Source organism: Rhinolophus ferrumequinum, chromosome 2 (genome assembly GCF_004115265.2).
Source record: "Rhinolophus ferrumequinum isolate MPI-CBG mRhiFer1 chromosome 2, mRhiFer1_v1.p, whole genome shotgun sequence".
NCBI lineage: Eukaryota > Metazoa > Chordata > Mammalia > Chiroptera > Rhinolophidae > Rhinolophus > Rhinolophus ferrumequinum.
The window spans coordinates 45,436,923-45,461,048 of NC_046285.1; the positions used below are offsets into that span (position 1 = coordinate 45,436,923).

The following is a 24,126-nucleotide window of genomic DNA, read 5'->3' on the forward strand; positions in this document are numbered from 1 at the left end:
TGCTTGCCTGGGCTGGGATGTGCAAGAGGGCTCGCTCACATGTCTGGAGCTTGGTGGGGATGGCTGGAAGCCTGGGGCAGCTGGGTCCCTCTCATCAATGTCATCTCAGGGTTCTCCCTCTTCACATGGCCTCACTGCATGGTCACTCCAGCAGGGTAGCCAGAATTTCATTTTTTTTTTTTTAATTAAAGTTTATTGGGATGACAATTGTTAGTAAAGTTACATAGATTTCAGGTGTACAATTCTGTATTACATCATCTATAAATCCCATTGTGTGTTCACCACCCAGAGTCAGTTCTCCTTCCGTCACCACATATTTGATCCCCTTTACCCTCATCTCCCACCCCCTCCCCCCTTACCCTCTGGTAACCACTAAACTATTTTCTGTGTCTATGAGTTTTTGTTTCTCATTTGTTTGTCTTGTTCTTTTGTTGTTTTTGGTTCATATACCACATATCAGTGAAATCATATAGCTCTCTGCTTTTTCTGTCTGACTTATTTCGCTTAGCATTATAATCTCAAGATCCATCCATGTTGTCGCAAATAGTCCTATTTCATCTTTTGTTACTGCCGAATAGTATTCCATTGTGTATATATACCACAACTTCTTTATCCATTCATCTATTGAAGGACATTTTGGTTGTTTCCATGTCTTGGGCACCGTAAATAAAGCCGAAATGAACATTGGAGCACACATGTCTTTATGGATAAATGCTTTCAGATTTTTTGGGTAGATACCCAAATAAGAGAGGGAATGCTGGGTCATACGGTAATTCTATTTTTAATTTTTTGAGGAACTCCCATACTGCCTTCCATAACGGCTGCACCAATCTGCATTCCCACCAACAGTGTATGAGTGTTCCTTTTTCTCCACAGCCTCTCCAACACTTGTTACTATTTGTCTTGTTGATGATAGCCATTCTGACTGGGGTGAGGTGATATCTCATTGTGGTTTTTTTTTTTTTTTTTAGATTTTTTTTTATTGGGGAAGGGGAACAGGACTTTTTTTATTGGGGAACTATGTACTTCCAGGCCTGTTTTCCAAGTCAAGTTGTTGTCCTTTCAATCTTAGTTGTGGTGGGTGCCGTTCAGCTTCAAGTTGTTGTTCTTTCAGTCTTAGTTGTGGAGAGCACAGCTCAGCTCCAGGTCCAGTTGCCGTTGCTAGTTGCAGGGGGCACAGCCCAGCATCCCTTGCGGGAGTTGAACTGGCAACCTTGTGGTTGAGAGGATGCACTCTAACCAACTGAGCCATCTGGGAGCTCAGCGGCAGCTCAGCTCAAGGTGCCGTGTTCAATCTTAGTTGCAGGGGGCAGAGCCCACCATCCCTTGAGGGAGTCGAGGAATCAAACTGGTAACCTTGTGGTTGAGAGCCCACTGGCCCATGTGGGACTCGAACCGGCAGCCTTCGGAGTTAGGAGCATGGAGCTCTAACCGCCTGAGCCACGGGGCCGGCCCTCATTGTGATTTTGATTTGCATTTCTCTGATTATTAGTGATGTTGAGCAGTTTTTCATATGTCTATTTGCCATTTGTATGTCCTCTTTGGAGAAATGTCTCTTCAGGTATTCTGCCCATTGTTCAATTGGGTTGTTTGTTTTGTTGTTGTTGAGTTGCATGAGTTCCTTGTATATTTCGGATATTAGCCCCTTATCCGAGGCACTGTTTGCAAAAATCTTCTCCCATTCAGTTGGTTGCCTCTTTATTTTGTCGATGGTTTCTTTTGCTGTGCAGAAGCTTTTAAGTTTGATATAGTCCCATTGATTTATTTTAGCTTTTACTTCCATTGCCTTTGGAGTCAAATTCATAAAATGCTCTTTGAACCCACGGTCCATAAGTTTAGTACCTATGTTTTCTTCTATGCAGTTTATTGTTTCACGTCTTATGCTTAAGTCTTTGATCCATTTTGAATTAATTTTGGTACATGGCGACAGATAGCAGTCCAGTTTCATTCTTTTGCACGTGGCTATCCAATTCTCCCAGCACCATTTATTGAAGAGGCTGTCTTTTCTCCATTGTATGTTTTTGGCTTCTTTGTCAAAAATTATCTGTTCATATTTATGTGGTTTTATTTCTGAGTTCTCAATTCTATTCCATTGGTCTACGTGTCTGTTTTTCTGCCAATACAATGCTGTTTTGATTACTGTTGCCCTGTAGTACAAGCTAAATTCAGGGAGTGTGATACCTCCAGCAATGTTCTTTTTTCTTAAGATTGCTTTGTCTATTTGGGGTCTTTTGTGGTTCCATACAAATCTGATGATTTTTTTGTTCCATTTCTTTTAAAAATGCCATTGGGATTTTGATGGGGATTGCATTAAATCCGTATATTGCTTTGGGTAATATGGCCATTTTAACTATGTTGATTCTTCCAATCCATGAACACGAATGTTTTTCCATTTCTTTGTGTCTTCTTCAATTTCCTTTAAAAATGTCTTGTAGTTTTCAGCATATAGGTCTTTCACATCCTTGGTTAAGTTTATTCCTAGGTATTTTATTCTTTTTGCTGCAATTGCAAAAGGAATTGGTTTTTTTTATTTCTTTTTCTGAGATTTCATTGTTAGTATATAGGAATGCAATGGACTTTTGTACGTTGATTTTGTAGCTGGCCACATTACTGTATTCGTTGATTGTTTCTAATAGTTTTTTGGTGGAGTCTTTAGGGTTTTCTATATACAAAATCATGTCATCTGCAAAGAGTGACAATTTAACTTCTTCATTCCCAATTTGGATGTCTTTTACTTCTTTCTCTTGCCTGATTGCTCTGGCGAGGACTTCCAACACTATGTTGAAAAGCAGAGGTGATAGGGAACAGCCCTGTCGTGTTCCTGAACGTAGAGCAAAGGGCTTCAGTTTTTCACTGTTAATTATGAGATTAGCTGAGGGTTTATCATATATGGCCTTTATTATGTTAAAGTATTTTCCTTCTATACCTATTTTATTAAGTGTTTTAATAATAAATGGATGTTGTATCTTGTCAAATGCTTTTTCTGCATCAATTGATATAATCATATGATTTTTGTCCTTTGTTTTGTTTATGTGATGTATCACATTGATGGATTTATGTATGTTGAACCATCCTTGTGCCCCTGGGATGAACTTCACTTGGTCGTGATGAATAATCTTTTTAATGCATTGTTGCATTCAATTTACTAGAATTTTGTTTAGGATTTTTGCCTCTGTATTCATCAAAGATATTGATCTGTAACTCTTTTTTTGTGTTGTCCTTGCCAGCAGAATTTCTCACATGGTGGTTTAGGGCTCCCCAAATCACAAACGCAGAAGTTACCAGGACTTCTTCTGGTTCAGGCCCAGAACAGGCACAGTGTCGCTTCCCTACATTCTATTGCTTAAAGCAAGTCACAGACAATCCCAGATTCATCACGAGAGTTGACTTCACGAGGGTGGGAATCCTGGGATCATCTCTGGAGAATAGCTGCCATGGTTCTCTACCTGGGGTTTCATAAGAATATGAAAGAATGGACTACGGATTGTACCAGCGTCTGTTTATGTAACAGAAAACTTGGCAAAATAAAGTAAGTTGTACCAGTGCTAGGGAGTGGGATTCTGGCATTAATTCTAATACCTCCTCATTACAGAATTGGGGAGTGTATTAATCAGACACAGTTTAAGTAAAGGCCTCTCCTCTGTCCCTTTGGAGACATTTCTTTCATCTTGGTGTGTGTCATCTATTGAGCTTCTCAGGTAATTCGTGCGTCATGTTGTAATTACGTCTTGCTTCCCTACTAGGGAGCAGCATTTATACTGATGGCTGAGGGAGTGCCACCCCACTGTCTTCCTTTGCCAAAAGTTGATCATTTATGTGCAGAATTTCTGCCATCCATCTCCGTAGTCCCAGTTCCTTCTATTCCCAATGGCTCTAGAATGAAGCTGTGAACTTAAGGAAGCTTGTTCTCTTCTAATGTGCACTCTGAAACAATGCCTTCATATAAAAATTTCCCTTCCTGTGATACCATGTTTCTCCAAAAATAAGACCGGGTCTTATATTAAGGTTTGCTCCAAAAGACACAATTAGGGCTTATGGTTCAGGGGATATCACCCTGAAAAATCATACTAGGGCTTATGTCATGCGGGGTGTCAGGCAGGGTCTCTGGTCCCGCTCCCCACACAAGAACGCAGGACATGGCTAGGCCAAAAAGGAACACCCACGGAGCCACAGGTAGGGGAGTCATACCACTATACTCTCACTGGCGGCTGGGTTGGAGACACAGGAACCAGGAGCAGCACAATTCTCAACCCTCACTGTGCCGCTTGCCGACTCAGCCACCATCTTCTTCCTAGCCCCCACTTTTTGCTAGCGTAGCCACAGCAGTTATATTAGTGGCCAATGGCTCACTGGTTACAGCTGACGGCCAACTAGCCACAGCTGCTGGCCATTTGATCACAGTTGATGGCCATTTACTACCTGAGCCAGCACCTTTCTATGTGAGACCGAGAGCCTGGAAACTGCTTTTTGGGGCTCTGTCCCCACAGCTTATTTTCCAGTTAGGTCTTATTTTGGGGGAAACACAGTATCCTTGGATTTTGGAACACTCTTTGTGACTGTTAGCAGTTAGAAGGTATTATGGCTGGCCTTGGATTTCTGCCAAAACAGTCACTTCCAGCTTTTGGAGAACCTGAAAAAGAACCCAATATAACAGAGGATGTGGTGTGTGATAGATGCTCAACACACGTTTGTTGAATGAAATGATAAATGTTCTAATAATTGTGATGGTGAATAAGTGAATTAACTTTTTGCAAAGGACCTATAACACTGTGAATTTCGATAATTGTTAATTACCACTTTAGTATATACCCCATCCTTTAAAAAATTATTTATTTTATTTTTAAAAAAACTTTTATTTAAGTGTGTTTTTCCAGGACCCATCAGCTCCAAGTCAAATAGTTGTTTCAATCTAGTTGTGGAGGGTGCAGCTCACAGTGGCCCATGTGGGGAATCGAACTGGCAACCTTGTTAATAGCACCGTGCTCTAACCAACTGAGCTAACCGGCTGCCCCAAATATATTTTTCTAATGTGCTGAGGTCAGCACATGACTTCCAGGGAATTTTTTTTTTTTTAAAGACTACTTTGTTCCTTTTATTTTATTTTATTTTTATTTTTTATTTTTTAAGGAGGGCGCAGCTCACAGTGGCCCATGCGGGTATCGGACCGGCAACTTTGGTGCTACCATGTTTCCCTGAAAATAAGACCTAGGTGGACAATCAGCTCTAATGCATCTTTTGGAGCAAAAATTAATATAAGACCCAGTTTTATATAATACAAGACCGGGTCTTATATAATATCATATCGTGTCATATCATATCATATTATATCACATCATATCATATAATACCGGGTCTTATATAATGGTATATAAGACCCAGTCTTATATTAATTTTTGCTCCAAGAGACGCATTAGAGCTGATTGTCCAGCTAGGTCTTATTTTGGGGGAAACAGGCTACCAGCACCCTGCTCTAACCAACTGAGATAACCAGCACCCCCTTATTTTTTTATTGAGGTATTAATTGATATATAACATTATATTAGTTTTCAGTATACAATGTAATGATTCAATATTTGTATACATATATTGCAAAACAGTCACCACAATAAGTCTGGTTAACATCCATCACCATCGCTTACTTTTTGACACAAAGTCTGCACCCAAAATACTAATCCCAAACCTTAGATTACCCCAGCCACCACAGGGCATTTAATATACTTACAGTTAATTATCAATATATTTGCTACGTCCACATCTTGTCTTGTGCTTCCTATTTGTCTCACTCTTTCAGTTTCTTTTTATCTCTAGTTGGATATTTTTTTCTCCTTCCATTTCTTTCCTTTCTATTAACTTCCAAGTTATACATTCTATTTCTAGACGTTTAGGGGTTACTGAGAAATTTTAACAAGCATATTTTATTAATCAAAATCTGGATTATTTATTATTTTTTTCCTCCTTTAACCCTAGAAAACGTTGACTGTGATCATCTGTCATCGGACTTACATGTTATTGCAATTTTAGTTGTGTTTTGCTCTTTCTAACTCCCAAGAAATTGATAGTTTGTTCAGATTTTATGGTCAATTTTTATTCATTTTTCAAATCTGCTTGGTCAGCTTTATAGTCTGGCTCTTTTCTTATATCTTCAACCTCTTCTACCATTTATTTAGACAGATTCTGTATTGAGTAGTTCAGGAGTCTTTGCATGTCTAATTCTTCGGTAAGTTGCTTTTGCTTGCTGGCTCTTGCTCATGGTACTGTGTTATCTTTGATTCACGATTTATGAGTTTTTGCTCATATTTCTTGAAAATTACTTGTGTGATTCTTTGTGCCTAAGTGGAAAGTGAGGTTACGTAGAAAGGAGGAATGCATCTGCTTCTGTGGGGAGCTGGGAGCACTACACCCCAAGGACACTTTAAGTCAAATTCTTGGCTTGAGTTTTTCTGAACACCTGAAATATACATTTTGTCTGCAAACCGATATGAGGTCAGGATTCTGACTTGAAAAATTGGAGGAGATTCCCCCCACCCAACACCTCTTCAGTTCAAGTTCCCAGTCAGCCTATTTTATTTGCAGTTTTCTGGAGGGTCAGCGTCAGGGGACAGAGTAATTTCTCATTCATCCTTACAGGTGAAACTGTCACTTTTCATCTGTCATGCTATTAGACACAGAAATTTGTGTGTTGCAATGTTACTAAAAGTTTTATTTTGGTTTTAGAAAAAGCTACATCATTTGTGGCATGGCGGCCCTTTGCAATCAGTGCCCCGAGAGACTTTTGGGAAGAGGAGTGAATAGGAAAGTTCACAATTTCTACTCATCATTCTCAGTGCCCATCCCAAGTAGAATTTAAGTCACTTTCTCAACGTGAAATTTGCCTGGTGAACATCTTAAGCATAGCTCTATCAATAGGTACAAATTCCACAACTAAGATTGAAAGGACAACAACTTGACTTGGAAAAAAGTCCTGGAAGTACACACTGTTCCCAATAAAGTCCTGTTAAAAAAAAAATTCTTTGATTATTCACTTGTGTTGCGACCTGCACAACACAAGCAGTGGGAAGAAACGAGGGAGGCGGCAAGGGCTAGGTTAAGAAATAAAGACACAAACACTTATATAGCAAGAAATCACAGAGGACCAAGGGACTCGCAGCCACAAGAGACTGGAGCCCCGAATCGGGTCTCTCCTGAGTATTTATTGATTTTTTCAAAAGGCACTACGTGACTCTGGGCAGGGTCTGTTACATCTCAAACACCGCTTAAGACAATCACCTTATCGCCAATACCCATTCATTGTGTCCCAAAGCAACCTAAGCAAACTGTCCCCAGGTGGTCGCTGGTGCAGTATGCTAAACCTAGGGAGGAGCGGGTCTCTGTATTGCTTTCCCATGAGATAAACGAGGAGCCAGGAGGTTCCGCTCCACTATTGTTCCTTGCACATCAAGGTCTCTGCCGCATGAGCCATGAGTCAGCAACCTGTGATGGAACTTTAAGAGGAGAGCTTCCTCTAAGCCTTAGCAATATTCATGGGGGTCCCCGGGGTCCCGTCTGGCTTAAGTCGTCCCTCCCTAGAGGAATCTTACTCGTCTTCGACCGCAGACCCTGCATACTGGGACCTAGATAAGAGACTTATTAACTCAACCCCTAGGGCATACAACCCTGCGACCCTCTTTCCTAAGGAAAGGCTAAAGGAGACAGACGACCAGGCTGCTATGTGACAACACACTTGTACCCCAGCTTGACTGGCACCCGGACCATTCTCTTCCCGCATCTTGTACCTGGCTCCTCTCTATGTTTCTCCCCATCTCGTTAGTAACTCAATGGAAAGTCATCTTTCTGCCCATCCTTTCTAGTTCTTTCTGGAAGACGGGGCCACAGCACACCTGAGGGGCCACCCCTCCTGGTTCTCCCCAGTCACAGAAACAATTTTGAACAAGAAGCTTGTCTCATGGGCTGCTCCCTATTCAGGCCTTTGACCAGCTCATGGTCTCCTAATCTCAGTCCATTCAAGAATTACTTCTATGATCCAACTCAGATATCCTTTTCTTTTTCCTTCTCATTTCTTCCTCTTATGTTTCTCTCTCCTATGTTCTTGTTCACAGGTTTTACTCCAAGGCCCTATTATTGTATATACAATGACATTGTTTCATCTCTCTTTATAACAACTCCAGCCCTACCCCCACTTCTTCCATGATAGGTCATCTCTTGTGTCCACAGAACCAAATGTGAGTGACGCACAGGGAGGAGTGCCTTCGTACATCCCTGTCCACCCTTTTAATTCCCTGTGGTTGTTTTACTTCTAGTCCCCGAGGCCCAGAAGCAAACCTGGAGGTGAGACATGAAGAAAGCTGGAACCATACTGACCTTGTGCACTGCAGAGATGCAGACTCCGCTCCTGGAAAGCCCACGGTCAATGCAAAGGAGGGAGATGGGGGTCCCCAAATCTGCCGTGTATGTGGGGATAAGGCCACTGGTTATCACTTCAATGTCATGACATGTGAAGGATGCAAGGGCTTTTTCAGGTAGAGTAACCTGTCAACCTTCACCCGTTAGCCACCCCTGACACACTGGGTCACACCTAACTAGGGTTCTACCATGAGTCTACGGGGCACCATCTCAGGGCCTCAGCTCGACCTTTCTCCAAGGTTCAAATTGTGGGCCAGTGACCCATTCAAAGTCCCCTTCATTAGTCTCAGGACAGCCATTTATATCTCAGAGAATTCCTTTATCTTCTGTCTTCCTACCCAAGAAAGGTCTCCTTCCATTAAGATACCTCTTTGTTTCTCTCCATATTCTTTAATAAAACAGAAAAATCAGTTCATAAAAGAGGAAAGAATTTGAAAGTTCAGAATGCAAGTGTTCAAGTCTGTCTCAGGGAGTGGTTGTTAAATAAAGAATGGCATAACATAAATGAAGACTGTGACAAAACAAGCTCACCTAGAAACAGGCAGACAGGGAGGTCCAAAAAAATGAAGGACTAGAAAGTTCCAGCTCACAGCAAGACAGGCCCGGACATAAAGGCTCACGTTTTCCAGCTGAAGAAAGAGAAGAACAAAGCTCAATGCAGGGCTCAGACCAAAAGAAAGAGAAGCCAGCCAGAAAAGGAGGAAGGACTGTGTGAGGAAAGGTCTCTGGCAGCTCTCAGGGAGGACCAGGTATGACAGAGCAGTTCCCACCTCAGGGACACACTTGGGACTCGCATGCATTCTCAGGACAGCCAGCCTGACTGGGCCCTCTGCAGAGTTCTTCCTGGTGGCTGGATAAGCAGATGGAAATGAACCCTAGAGGCAGGGCCAACCCTATAGTCCCAAAGATGGGCTGCGAGTCAGCGTGTTGTGGGGTGTGGGGAGCAGGGGCCAGAACTCACAGGAGGGCTTCCAGGCCGGAATCAGCTCAGGGAGGCACCACAGCAGTTCACTGTCCCATAGCCCAACGCCCTCCAGCCCAGTGAAGAAACCCCAGCTTCAGTCTGACGTGGTCAAGCCTGAGCCGTTCTCAGGTCCCACGAGGTCAGGTGGGCCTAGGACAGGTCCGAAGACACCAGCGTTCCGGCAGGAAATGAATATCTGCATTTGTGGATTATAACAGAGGCCAGACACAGAGATAGTACCAGCCTGCATTTAGTTACAAGTGACAGAACACTCCACTCAAAAGGGTTTATCAATAAGGAGCACACCTAACCTCTCGTGATTAGCAGTCTGAAGGTTTCGAGGTTGATGAGTTCAGCAGCTCAGCTTTTCCCACTTTTCTCTCCTGCCAACCTACATGAGAGCTCTGACCTCAGCCTGCTCCGCTTGGGGCAGCATAGTGCTGGGGCCACAGGCAGGAAGCACAGTGTTCAGCCTGGAGGCAGAAAGCCCCCTCCCTTCCCCAGCCCTTACTCTAGACTGGGGGACCTGGGGTCGCTAGAGGGACAGGTAACTCTGGGGAGGCTTTCTACCTCACTGGACAATGGCTTTCCCACTGGAAGTGGCTTCTCCTGATTGGCCTAGTGGAGCAAAGCAGTTCAGCACCCTGTAATAGTGGGTTGTATGGGCACTGCAGTTATGGGCCCTTGCACGGCTGTGTCTGGGGCAGTGGGGTCGATGCCTTTTAGAGATCTCAGCACAATCCTGGAAGACGCCACCTACACGGAAACATCCCACAGGTCCTTGGTAACAAGGATGAGGGGATAGGGTGTGGTGAGGGAGCTGGGCCTGAGCCTGGAGCTGAAGCATCCCAGAAAGCAGCTCTGGCTGCAGGGGTGGGCGAGGGGGCTGTTGAAAGCACCGCACAGGGTGAATGTGGCAGGAAAGCTTTCGTCGTCCCCCCCGTCACCCCCCAACCTCCTCCTGGGCCTCCCGGAAGCCCAACCCAGACCCCAGACCGGAAGCTTGACGAGCCCTTGCCACGACCTTTCTTATGAACTGGTCTCAACTCAGAGGCAAAGGCAGAGCCCACAGCGGGTGTGGCTAGTGTCCCCTCACCTTGAATTGGGCAGGGACAGGCAGACAGAGAGGGGTGTCCCAGAGCTCCCTGGCCTGTTCCCCACGGCCTACCATTTGCTCTTTGTTCTCTCACAGGAGGGCCATGAAACGAAATGCCCGGCTGAGGTGCCCCTTCCGGAAGGGCACCTGTGAGATCACACGGAAGACCCGGCGGCAATGCCAGGCCTGCCGCTTGCGCAAGTGCCTGGAGAGCGGCATGAAGAAGGAGAGTGAGCATCGTGATGTGCCCTGGGCAGGCAGGGGGCTGGGGTGCACAGGCACTGGGAGCCTGATTCAGGTGTGCCCGGGGCCAAGTAAGAATGGGCCGTGAGCATGTGGATTCTCATGTGTGCAGCGCGTGTGTGCATGTGCAGAGGTGCCTGTGGCAGCTTGTGGCCTGTGTGCAACCGAGCAGGAACATGGAGCAGAGCTTGCAGCCCATCTGCCCGCACTACCACAGCCTGTCCTGGGGGACCTGACAGACGGAGGGCATCTTATCTTCTGCTCTGGGTGTGGTGGGCGTCTCTGGCCAGGGCCGAGCCCCTCTCACCCCTTAGTTGCCCTTACATGATTCTTTTTGTCTCATAATGTTCTTATGGTGTTTCAGCCATATTGGGGGAGGTGAATTTGGGAGAGGGAAGCCAGAGACGCATGGTGTGATATGACCCCCAATCTTCCAGTGGCTAGGGCCCCTCAGCTGCTTCAGACTGGGTATGCTACAGAGGACCTGTTTGCAGACAGGTGATGTAGGGTGCTCTCATTCTACCTGTCGAGCTTTGGTATAACGGTGCTCCCAGGTCACTCTGAGATCAAAGTTCATTGGGAAAAGGCTGCAAGTTTTAAGTGCATATTTGTCTCCATCAGTCAGAGTGGGCAGCCTTTTTCCAGTGACAAGTTCCCTTGGCATGTGGGCAGAGATCCTTTCCTGCTGATGAGCAGAGGGCCAGGTCCTCACCTGTTATCCTTGTTTTTCCCCTCCAAGGATCCCACAGCTTCGCTCTGCATTTACAAGTAGGCTCCAGAAATGCATGGAAGGCCCTAAAGCTGTAGGCTACACAGGAATTGGCTGAATCGATATTTCTTGCTAAGCAGTAGCCCTACGTTTCCAGGGGCTCAGAGACCGAGAGACCTTGGGGGACTCTGAGAAGTCTTGTTACGATATAGCCAGGAACTATATTACTCACTTCCATGCAATGCCTCATTGTCACGGCAGTAGGAAGTGAGCACTGTCACTCATTATAAAGAAGGAAACTGAAGGCAGAAGAGGTTAAGGAGTTTGTTCAAGGTTACCGCTAGGTGGCGGCAAGGCTGTCATTCAAACCCAGCACCTTTTGATTGTGAAGCTCGAGCTCTTTCCACTCACACAAAATGATCACAAACCCCACCGCTGGAGGCAGCACACCCCTCGGTCTTTACCCAAGTGTTCCTTCAGAGGAGTCTAGAGAAGGACGGGTTTCTTGTCACCGACACGCCCCCTACTGCTGCCAGGGGGTTACAGGAGGGTGGCCTAGCTCCTGAGCCTGCTCCTGGCTGTCTCTGCAGTGATCATGTCAGACGCAGCCGTGGAGCAGAGGCGGGCCTTGATCAGGAAGAAGAAGCGAGACCGGATCGGAACGCAGTCCGCGGGAGCCAAGGGTCTGACTGAAGAGCAGCGGACGATGATCAAGGAGCTGATGGACGCTCAGATGAAAACCTTTGACACTACCTTCTCCCATTTCAAGAACTTCCGGGTATGAGGCTTTAGAGTTGGCTCAGCAACCATGCTAGCTCCTCAAAACCCCAATCTCACTTCCAGGGGTCTTCAAAGAGTGGTCCCTGGCCCTCCAGCAGCCGTAGCACCTGGGAACTTGTTAGAACTTGTTAAAAATGCAAAAGAGCTTCAAAATTAGAAACTCTGAGGGTGGGCCCAGCAGTTGGTGTTTTGACAAGACCCCCCAGGTGATTCTGATGCATGCTCAGGTTTGAGAATCTCTGCTCTCCCCTTCCACAACGGGTAGGAATTGGGTCTGAGCCGTAAGTGGCATTTGGGAAGCTGAGTTGCCTAAGGCTTTATGAGGACACACAGGGTCAGGGCCTATTGCGGGTGTGATGTTTGCGATCTGCTGTTACTGATCCAAGAAACGTTTGTGATCTCAGCACTGTCGGCCATGTTAGATCCCTGCACCCTCCTCCCACCTTGTGCTCACAGTGTCTCTGGTGCCCTGCCCTGCTCATAGAACTGGTAGCCGATGGCACCAGAAGCCTTTTCTTTCCATCTGCAGCTCCCAGACCCTTCTCTCTGAGTCTCCTGAGCACAAGGTTGAGATGCTTGGGACACACCCATCGGAGGAGCTCCCTCACCATCCCCTGGGCAGGGAGCAAACCCAGAGAGGATGTGAAAGACCATTAATTCACAAATCTAGAAAGTGTACCACCTGATATGAGAGCAGAGAGCAGATGCAAGTGTTTGTGTGTGTGTGTGTGTGTGTGTGTGTGTGTGTGTGTGTGTCTGTAATTGTGTATCCTCTCAGGCTGCAGCTGTGGCTGTGTGTACCCATCTGGGGCCTGTGTGGGAACCTGTTTGGGAGAATACATGCTGTCCTACCTCCCGTTCTACCCCAGCTGCCAGAGGTGCTCACCAGTGGCCGTGAGATCCCAGAGTCTCTGCAGACTCCACTGGGGGAAGAAGCTGCCGAGTGGAACAAGATCAGGGAAGATCTGTGCTCACTGAAGGTCTCTCTGCAGCTGCGGGGGGAAGATGGCAGCGTCTGGAACTACAAACCCCCAGCCGCCAGCAGCGGGAAAGAGATCTTCTCCCTGCTGCCCCACATGGCTGACATGTCAACCTACATGTTCAAAGGCATCATCAACTTTGCCAAAGTCATCTCCCATTTCAGGTAGGACATCAGGCTGGGTGGATGGGTATGGAAAGGAGCAGGAAACGGCCAACAGGTTCAAAGGGTCTGGGGTAGATCCCTGTGAAGTTGGAGGATGTTGGTAATCAAAGACCCTCCTTTATCTCTGCCTCCCAGGCCACCTGGCACCTCTAGGGAATGGCGCCCTGGCTGCATGGCTCCTTAGCTTTGGGCCTGTGGGCCTGCCATTGAACCTCTCTGTGTCTCAGTCTCCTCAACTGCTAGAAGGGAGCTAAGAAGTCCGATCTTTTAGGGCTGTCATATGAAATAAGAAAATATCTGAAGACCACCTAGCTCATACACGAGGGGCAGCAGTAGAAAGACTCTGTACTCTGGAAAGACTTGTAGGAGGCGCAAAGACAACTTGGCCGAAGGACTAGCAGGATTTACCTAAGTGAAGCTAACAGGGCAATCATTCCAAGTGGGGAAACTGAGGCAGCAACTCTGAGGCCAGGGACCAGGAGCCAAGGCATCGGCTGTGGGTCAGTGGCTGTACAGGGAGTTGGAGGAAATGGGGCCAGGCTGTGAGGGACCTGGACGCCAAGCTCCATTGGCAGGGGCATCCCTGAAGGTAGCAGGAGACTAGAGGAAGGTGGCAGGGGGTCCTGTGCTTGGCTGGATTGTGAGGGGGAGAGGATGGCAGCTGCCATAATCCCCGGAGTAGGAGCACATCCTGCTCTTCCCTCCCCCGCACCCTCCCCCAATTTCTGGATTATGGGAGTGGGTGCTGGCCTGTGAGCCTTCCCAGGAAGCTGGCATCCCCTCCCATCCTTGCTGCCAGGGACTTGCCCATCGAGGACCAGATCTCTCTGCTGAAGGGGGCCACCTTTGAGCTGTGCCAGTTAAGGTTCAACACGGTGTTCAATGCAGAGACTGGGACCTGGGAGTGCGGCCGGCTGTCCTACTGCTTGGAAGACCCTGCAGGTGCCCGAGAACTGCCCTCCTGCCCTGGCAGAGGGAGGGAAAGACAACTGGGGAGGGAGGAGAAGAGCCACTGGGATGTGCCTGTCCTGGGATTGCGGGGCAGAAGCCTGGGTGATGAGAAGAAAGAGCTTGATAAGGGGAGTCTGGGTCTGGGGCTCACTTCCTGACAAGTTTGCCCGTCCCCTCTCCTCCCTCCCTCACCCCCCTCCTCCCTCCTTCCCCAGGTGGCTTCCAGCAGCTTCTCCTGGAGCCTGTGCTGAAATTCCACTACATGCTGAAGAAGCTGCAGCTGCACAAGGAGGAGTATGTGCTGATGCAGGCCATCTCCCTTTTCTCCCCAGGTGAGGACCCACCTGTCCTGCCTGGCCTCCCCTCCCACACCTGCTCACAGCCCCTCAGCTTTAGCTGCAGCTCCTATCAGCCCCTCCTCTGCCCGCCCCAGGGAAGGTCCCAACCAATGGCCTCGACCCACAGTCACTGCAGAGCTGGGATGGGGACTCCCGCTGCTTTCTCCTTGGGTCGGTGGGGTGATGCATGGCCTTCCCAGTGCTCCCCTCATTTCCCTGCCTGGGTGTCTGTGGCTCTGGGAGGTAGTTGCCTGGCACTGTGCCCTCTCTGGGCTGGACTGAGTGTGTCTTTGCCCCCATGGCCTTGCTGGCACCACCCTGCCTCCCTCTTCCCACCAGACCGGCCAGGTGTGGTGCAGCGTGGCATGGTGGACCAGCTGCAGGAACGATTTGCCATCGCCCTGAAGGACTACATCGAGTGCAATCGGCCCCAACCCGCCCACCGGTGAGCAGCAGGCAGCAGGCACGGGAGGGGTCCCCTGGCAGCCCTGCCCTCCCAGCTCCCACCTGCTCTGGGCCTTTGTGGGAGAGCAGAATGGAACCACGCCAGGGGCAGCCTCTGATTATTAGCAGGACTTTGGCGCCCTTTTCTATGACCTGCACTGAGGCCTCTTGCCCAGTCAGCCTGAGTTCCAGCCCAACAATGGAGAAATCTAAAAAGGGCCTGAGGCCATGCCCAGCTCATAGGACTTTGCTCCTTGAGGCACGGCTCTCATCTGCCCAGGGCTTTCAGAGCACCTGTCATCAAGGGGTGAGAGCAGCCAGGTATTCTCCTGAGGTTCCTACAGGGTCTTCTAGCAATAGTCAGCAATAATCATAATGATAAAAAAGATAGCAATAATGATGGTAAAAATAAGACTGTAATAGCTACCACGTATCGAGAAGTGGCAGCCCTGGTGCCCAGTACTTTATATGTATTGTCACCACTAGTCTTGAAAACAGCCCCACCAAGTGGGTGCCACCACCATTCCGCCGGGGACTGGGGCTCAGGGCGACTGCCCCTGACTGTCCCACAGCCAGGCAGGTGGGATCTGGAGGTGAATCCAGGCTGACCAAGCCCACAGCCCTCACTCCCAAGCACTACCTAACCATCTCCCAGAACAAAGACAAGAAAACGGGGCAGGAATGAGCTTGTTCATTCGTTTGTTCTGGTCAACCCCCAAAGGAGGAAGGCCGCTCAGGGTTTGGTTAGACAGGGGCTTCCGTCCTTCGCTGGGCCTCAGCAGTGCACAGGCCTGGGCCGTGAGGTGAAGGCCAGCACTGGGCACCTAGCGTGAACTTAAAGCCTCGAGTCCCTACTTGGCCTGCCGCAGCTTTCTTCTGAGCTCAGCATCCTGGGATGCTGTGGTGGCCGTGTCTTTATTTGCTCAGTCCTCCCAGGTATGGAGCCAGGCGGCATCAGGCGGATACTGAGGCACGAGGTGTGTCTCCGCCACTAGATCCCGGGATAGAGTCAGGAAGGGATTGCTGCTGGCAGCCCTTGCCTCCCCAACCACTCCACGCAGTCCTGAGCCCCAGCCATTAGCCAAGGCAGCGGCCCCCACCACCAAAATTGAGCTATGCACTTGGCGTCTGCAGTGCCTGGGTGCTCCCATGGAAGTCTCTGTGTACGAGGACTGGAGCCCAGAGGACGAGGTGCGATGGCAGTGCCGGTCCATCCCTCCTGTCCCCGTCTGTTCTGCCCTCCTGGGCGCAGGCTGAACGAGAAGCTTAAGGAATTCAATGGAGCCTTGTCTCTTGGCTGACCAGAGATGTCCTGATTAACACCCCCTAAACTCGTGCAGCTTCAGCGCGGGGCCCCGGGTTGGTGGGTGGGGGCCAGGGGCCGCCCCCAACCTTTCCTGGTGCCGGCCTGCAGGTTCCTGTTCCTGAAGATCATGGCGATGCTCACGGAGCTCCGCAGCATCAACGCCCAGCACACCAGGCGGCTGCTGCGCATCCAGGACATCCACCCCTTCGCCACGCCGCTCATGCGGGAGTTGTTCAGCATCTCGGATGGCTGAGCCCCTGGCCCGGGGCGCCTCCCTGGGGCAGCCACAGCCAGGGCCGTGGGGCCACTGCTGCTGGGCCTACACAGAGGACATCGCTCAGAGCCGACCGCGTCCTGTGGGTCCTGCCTTCTCAGGGAATTCACAACCACGCTGACGACACTAGCTTGTGTGCCGCAGGGAGGAGACATGGGCCCCCCAGCCCCCAGCTCAGTCTGCGGAGAGCAAACTGAAATCCTCATATGGAGAGTGCACTGGCCAATGGGTCAGGTCCATTAAGAGGCAAGGCCACTGTTCCCTTAGAAAAGGCCCTGCGGTCTGGGGATTTCATGTCGTGGTGGGAGAGGGGAAAGGGTGACCAGGGCTGTGCCATCGGACAGTCTGTATAGCTTCTTGAGTCTTTTAGCTGTTACCTCCGGTGCTCCCATCTCCTGCTTCCCCTCACTCTTCACTCGCAGTCTTCGTTCCTGAGCTGCTTGGTGAGTTCCAGGCCTGTGTCAATCAGCAGGGGCATTAGTGTCTCGGCGTTTTCTAGAAAGAAGCCAGAAAGCCTGCACCACGTTAGGAGCTTGTCATGACCACTCCGTGTGTCCATTCTTCCCTCCTTCTGGCCACCTCATTCCGTGTGTCTGCATCCACCCAAACACATTATTAAGTACCAACAATATGCGACCTGCTGTGTGGTCTATACGCGAACTCACACATGGATCCTGACCTTGGGAAATTTATAGTCCAGGAGAGAAAACAAAGCTGAAACACAAACAACTTCAATCAAAAGGAGAAACAACAGGTGAAGAAATCTTATGAAGAAATTTCTTTGTGTGGACGCTAAGCTATGCGGTTCTGCATGCACCCGGGGACCCAAGTGAGGGGTCCTTGGGACGTGTGTTTGCGGGAGGAAGGCACTGACTGGCTGTGTGCACATGTGTGACTTGGTGTAGGTCTACTCGACGTCTGCACTGGGGCTCAGGTTTGCTCCCGAGGCTGGAACACTGGTGCGTTGTGACGAGGCTACACTGGACAGGCTGTTATGTTAATAAACGTGCTCCATCGGCATGTACATATGTTCCTGTTTACACGTCTATTTTCAAAGCTAAAGAGCATGGAAGTGTCTGCTCTGTTTGTACTATTTTGAGTAAAAATGTTTTTGCTTTTTCTGCCAATTACATTTTAACTAATTTTACACAAGGCATTCCCCAGGTAAGAACTAAGCTTAGCAAATCTGTTCCTGGATTTAATGTCCCATCAAGGCAGGAGGACTTACGTAACTTTCCACTAGAGATTTAAACCTTTTTTTGCCTTCTTCTCAGGGGAAGAAGACATGGGGGTGGGAAAATAGAAATGTCATATACATAATTTTTTTTTTACTACTTACTTTACTATTGCCCGTTATACATCTGAAGACTGTTGGTGCAAGGACATAAAAATGCATTCACTTGGTTTTCCCATAAAACGATTGTTTCATTTATATATTTCTGAAACAATTCACTTATATATTTATACCATAATTTAAAATGCAGTAATTGAATTACTTTTAAAAGTCTAATATTTTGATGCAAATGAAGCTACAAGTTAACTGACTTTTAAGAAACAGATACTCGCTTAGCTTTTACCATTTTACAGGAAGCAGGCCAAACTTGGAGAACATAAGAAATCATCAATACCATATAGCAAAGCAAGCAAACCTATTTCCTGCTTTCCCTCCAGATTTAACAGCCTCTTCTGCATCAAGGAGATATAGAACAAACTTATTTTTAGAAAAGAAACTGAGGTGGAATAAACGCTCCTCTCTGCAAATACAATGAATACAGATTTTGCCCCCAGGAATTTGTCTCATTTGGAAATATAAATTTCATTCAACTGTATTCATAAATCATATGTATCTCTTTCTTCCCCATTGGAATGACTTTATGAGTGCTATTCATTCAAGAGCCTGAAATGGTTAAGTGTAGGCTTGAGTAAGGTGAGGGCAAGATGAGATTAAGATGGGATGTAAACTCTCATCTCCTAGTGTTCATTTAAAAAAATACCCAGCAGGTCCCCAAACACTGAATTAATACTTACAGATGAGGTCTGACAATTAAGTTCGCGAACTCATTGCAACAATGTTGCTAACCTTTTTTGATATCAGAGGGATTATTCCTTATTAATTTGTACCAAGGGGACAAACATTTAACCAAGTTTACTATTTGGAAGTGCTGAAAAGGCAGCGTGAAAGTTAGATAAAAACGAGCAAAACATTTCACCACCAATTCATGGCTCTTGCATCATGACAATGCACCAGCTCAAGCAGCACCGTCTGTGAGGGAGTTTTTAGCCAGTAAACAAGTATCTGTATTGGAACACCCTCCCTACTCACCTGATTTGGCCCCCAATGACTTCTTTACCTGAAAATAAAGGAAATATTGAAAGGAGACATTTTGATGACATTTTGATGACATCAAGGGTAATACAACAGCTCTGATGGCCATTCCAGAAAAAGAGTCCCAAAATTGCTTTGAAGGGTGGAATAAGGGCTGGCGTCGGTGAATAGCTTCCCAAGTGGGGAAGTGACTGTATGATATTCAGCAGTGAGGTATGTAGCACTTTTTCTAAGATGAGTTTTCAAACTTAATTATCTGCCTTGTATGATTTATGTATTATTAAAAACTAAGTGTAGTCCAAGTGTAGTTAAGATTCAAGGTTAGACACACCCAAGTGCTCATACAGGATACTACCTCCTTTCAGCAGCTTTGTGGACCTCCAGTTTATAGGACTATGAGCTAGATTCCACTCTTCTACTCTCAAGCAGTTGGGTTTCCCTATTGCCCCCTTCCCAGAGCTTTGGAGCATGTAGAACTAAGCATTAGTTTCTAGGCATCCCTGTGGCCACCGTTCTTTTTCTAGGTCTTGCCTCTGTCATTCAAGGATGGAGTCAGTCTCCAAGCTCAGGAGAAAAGATCTTCTAAGTAAGTGAGTGTTTACCCTCTGGCTCACCCATTAGTTGGAGCCACTCAGCAGCCAATCCGTAGCAGGCCCAGACTTTAAGGATCCAATTAAGCCTTGACATTGTCTTCTTGTGGGGAGGCCCAGGGTGGCTTCTCCTTTCTGGAGAAAACAGGATGTGAAGAGAAACATACATTTGATCGACCATCCCTTCCCAGCTTCTGACAACCTGTCGGCCTCATCATGCCATCTTCCTCCACACCTTGTTTTGCCCTGGACACGTTCCCTTAACATACCCACCCTCTCCTACATCTGAAGGTGGTAGTAAGTGAAATATTCCTACACCTGAGAAATGGGCGACCACCCCATCACTTTTGTCCTCTTCCTTTCACAAACTTCTCTGTGAATGGGACCTGCAACCTGATCTCTCCCTTTCATCACTAACTACCCTTTTAGAACATCTAAAATGGCATCCACTGTCACCCCTCTCCTGAAATTCATTCAAAAGCCTGAAATGGTTAAGTGTGGGCTAGAGTAAGGTGAGGGCAAGTTGAGATTAAGATGGGCTGTAAACTCCCATCTCCCAGTGTTGATTTAAAAATACCGGGGCAGTTCCCCAAACATTGAGTTGATATGAACATGACTTACGTATTACAAGTATTATAATATGTATATAATATGTATTAACTTGTAGTCCAAGTTAATATTCAAGGATAGATGTACCAAAGTGCTCATACAGGTACAGATCCCAAAGCACTGGTTGGTCAGTGCTTTTTGGAAGACCTCAGAAATGTAAAATGCTGTCTTCCAGGATTTTACGTTAAAAGGGTATCTTGCTCAAACCCAATTCAAACAGGGCAGGAAATAAGATATTAGTAAATCCCAAACAAATGCACTTCAATGCCATCAAGAGGCCCATCCCACAAGTGACACCTTGTGTTTGTGCTTATTCCTCTCTGCCATTGGCAAATGTCTCTATTTTACAAGTATTAGCCAACACCCCACCACAAAGAAATAAAAAAAAGAGGACCAGATGTTATCCAATATAAATTTGTTTTTATTGAAGCAGCAGTCACATGACTTTATATCTAGTCTTTAGATTAGGCCTGACAGTCAGCCAGCCCTAAAAAAAAATGTTTCTTTTTGCACTAAGAGACATTACATGTTTACATACATCATCCAGTATTGGAAGTGAGCAGACTCAAATACATGTGTTGGTTACCTGGGAGGTACAGCCCCACTGTTGGTGGTGTTCATATATTTTACAGATACTCCCAAAGACCATTACTAATGGGTTGAAAGATAAAAGAAAATACAGCTACACCAAACCATGAACACAGTAATCAAAGACAGCAGCTTATACACTTTTAAAAAACTTGTCCCATCCAGGGATGCTTGCTTTCTTTTCAAAGCAGTGCCTGCAAAGCTTCCTCTACATCAAATCCAAAGGTTTCCGAGATGGAAGCTGCACCTCTTGGGGCTACACAATGTAAAAAGATCATTTGAAAGAACGAGAACTAATGTTCATATTTTGATTTTCATAACAAAGATCCAAGTTTCTTTAATTGGAGGAACGGTGATGGTGACGTGACTACATATTGCAGTGACAAAGTAGGTAGGGTGAAGAAAAAAGAGGGTGGGGTACTGAAATAAAGACCACACACTTGTGAATTTTTATTTCATTTCCAGGCTAACCTACTTTTTATTTAATGCAAATTACAGTACCAGTTAACTATTTCCAAACCAAGTCACATAGAACGAAATGTATTTACAAGGGAATGGGGAAAGGGAAAAAAAAACATTGAGCATACTTTTCACAAAAAAGTTTATATTTAAAATGAAAAAAAAAATCAGTCACAGAGGCATTCAAGTAGTAATAATGTTATACAGATTTTGCTTTTCCTTTATATCAAGACAGATTTGCACAAGTGTTTGCAAGTTTGTTTACAACCCACAGTCCTTTATATATATATATATATAATAAATTTTTAGATTTGTTTTTAAGATGGAAGTGGTCACGCTAATTGGTATGTGTACAGGCCCAAGTGATCCATCGGCAACACATTTATAAATGCAAATTTTACAGGCAAGCACATTTTCATACATCTATCTGTATCTGCCTGTAGACAGATATAGTAAGAAAAAAAAACTTAAAAAATGAACACAAGGAAGTCTACTTTGTCAAGCTAACTCCTTATGCACTGGTTGTCCTTTTGCGTTTATTGCAGAGGTGCAAAATGGAGCAACAAACTTGAATACGTTATCACCCTTGTGAAAATAACCCAAACCCTAGGGATTACTTTCAAAGCCTCTCAAACGTAGACCTGTCTGGGACTCTACTCTGCTTCTAGTTGTCTCTCTTATTTTCAGTGGCTCAGGTTTCTACCAGAAAAGACAGATTCTCTTGTAAAGCATGCTTAGTTTATTTTTCTATATAGGGGAGAAAGTGTTCGGCTCTGTGATTACATGATCTCTAACATGACAACAGGAATCAGATACAATTTTGGTTTAAAACAAAGAGAAAAACCCCAGACTCCTGGGGATCTGGCATTGGCCAAACTTCCTTTGGAAGACTCCAAAGTTAAATCCCTTAAAAAGGAAGGGAAAAAGAAATGAAATGCCAGTGTCTTTATATCCACAGGGATAGAGAAATACAATAGTCCTCTCAGAAACCTTTGCATTGGTGCAGACAAGATGACTGGTTAGGTAGGCTTTGTTAAAACACAAACCAAAAATATGTTATCTAAAAATTAAGAGGACTTAAAAAAGATGACACATGTCACTGGAAAGAAGGTGCAGTCTTCTGCCTTGCTGGAATGAACACATGATGTTTCAAAAATAGCAACCTTTGGTTTGGTAAAGTTTGTTTTCTTCTACTCAAAGACATCTTACATGGAGTACTTGGAGGCAAAACAAATGATTTTGATTTTTCTTCTTTCAAAAAAGGCCTTCATGATGGGCACATAGTGAGAATTAAACTGATTTTGAAAAAGAAATGAAAATGCTGTTTCCTTGAACACGGGTAGAGGAGGCAGGAGGGAGGGGATGGGCTAAGAGCTCCCCTGTGGGAACAGCAGCCGTCGGCGCGGCAGCACGACCCGCAGTCACTGCCAGGGATGCACTACAGCAGGTTAGCTCCCTGATTACCAAAACCTGGAACTAGTCAGAAACTTTCATTTATAAAAGCCAATTCTCTCTCTTTTTCTCTCTCATTTGTGAAGGAAGGCAATGAGGAGAGAAAGCAAGCATGGAATCTGCTGTGTGTAAGACCCACGGTTAGGGTTTGGGGAAGAGACGAGCAAAATCGAACCTGTTGATATCCCCCAGCTCTAGGCCTCCCTGGCACCAGCTAAGTCCCTGGGTGGCCTACGTCCGAAATGAAACCGGTCACTGCTTCTGAGGAGGAAACAGATGCTCAGAACCAAAACAAAGGCTTGAATGAAATGAGATTATGAACACGGTTCCCTCTTTCCAATCCTGAGCACGGTATTATTGAAATTCACTATGAAGGGGCACAGACACCGCGTGATGAGTGAGCTATTATTTCAAAGGGAAAAGGGTGGGACCGGGAGACATGGATAGAGAAACCAATTAAAATTTTAAAAATGAAAAACAACAACAAAAAGAACAAACACATGGCAGCGAAGGCACTCCAAACTATATAGATACACTATACATTGCTAGAGTTATTGTTACAATAATACAGGCCGGTACCTACTGTACAGAGTTAAAACTATATGGCTTTAAAAAGCTCGTCTACATTTTGTCTGATTATTAAACAGAATCACTGCCCTGAACAGTAACTTTTTGCTCATTAATAACAGTTCCTGGGTCCACATATTTACATACAAAACAATAAAACTTAAATTTAAAAACATTGAAAGAAAATATAATGTACAAGCTTGAATTTGGTGAGGAGCTTTTTATTATTATTATTATTTATTATTATTATTTACAAAAAGATATTCAGAGACCTGGATCTCACTTGTATAAAAGAGTTCTGTGATCCCGCCATGATCCTCGAGAAAGAAAAATCACGCATCTCAGCCCTCACACACACACACACACTAAAATGAGAGAAACGCAGCTGACTTTTCTCTCTTCTTGTCTTACCCCATTGATTGGGGAGGAAAGTGTTTTGTAAAACAGACAGATTTTCATGGACTCCAGCAAGTATACCACGTCCGGAGTAGTGTCTGTGTCCAGATGTTTGGCTGGGCAGTTTGGTCTGAAAGCAGGTCCATTTCTGTCACAGACCTGCTGTTCAGCTTCTTTATAAATACTTTCTGAAAATGGTTTATCAAAGCCATTCCCTGTAGCAATTTTGCTGCCAAATACTTTGATTCAGACATCTTTCAAATCTTAATTAGCTCTCAGAAGCTCATTATAAAAAATAAAACTCAATTTGTTTGATTTGGCTTGACTGAGTGTGTTTCCTTTCTCCTGAACTCTGATATAACCAGAGGTTTGGGAACCCCCCTTTCATGGCCGAAGACCTTAGCTGAACAGTGAGTGAAAATTAAGATGGCTCACAGTCTCCTTCCTGGGTACTGGTTCACTTCAGCAGGCAGCAGGGCTCTCTTGGAGA

The 24,126-nt window shown here is 46.1% G+C and overlaps 1 protein-coding gene across 2 annotated transcripts in view; it reads left to right on the forward strand.

Annotated features, from left to right (window-relative positions):
- Positions 1-18,929, forward strand: part of NR1I2 (nuclear receptor subfamily 1 group I member 2) — a 32,731-nt gene extending 13,802 nt beyond the window's left edge. The window contains exons 3-10 of one of the 2 annotated variants that reach the window (XM_033129961.1): positions 8,298-8,516; positions 10,557-10,690; positions 12,003-12,190; positions 13,062-13,336; positions 14,225-14,278; positions 14,503-14,619; positions 14,965-15,070; positions 16,484-18,929. In XM_033129961.1, the coding sequence (XP_032985852.1) occupies positions 8,485-8,516; positions 10,557-10,690; positions 12,003-12,190; positions 13,062-13,336; positions 14,225-14,278; positions 14,503-14,619; positions 14,965-15,070; positions 16,484-16,846 (1,269 nt within the window). In that variant the 5' untranslated portion in view covers positions 8,298-8,484 and the 3' untranslated portion in view covers positions 16,847-18,929. Of the gene's footprint in view, positions 1-8,297; positions 8,517-10,556; positions 10,691-12,002; positions 12,191-13,061; positions 13,337-14,135; positions 14,279-14,502; positions 14,620-14,964; positions 15,071-16,483 lie in introns of both variants that reach the window. The other variant, XM_033129969.1, reaches the window with a different exon arrangement.
- The last annotated feature ends 5,197 nt before the right edge of the window (positions 18,930-24,126 follow it).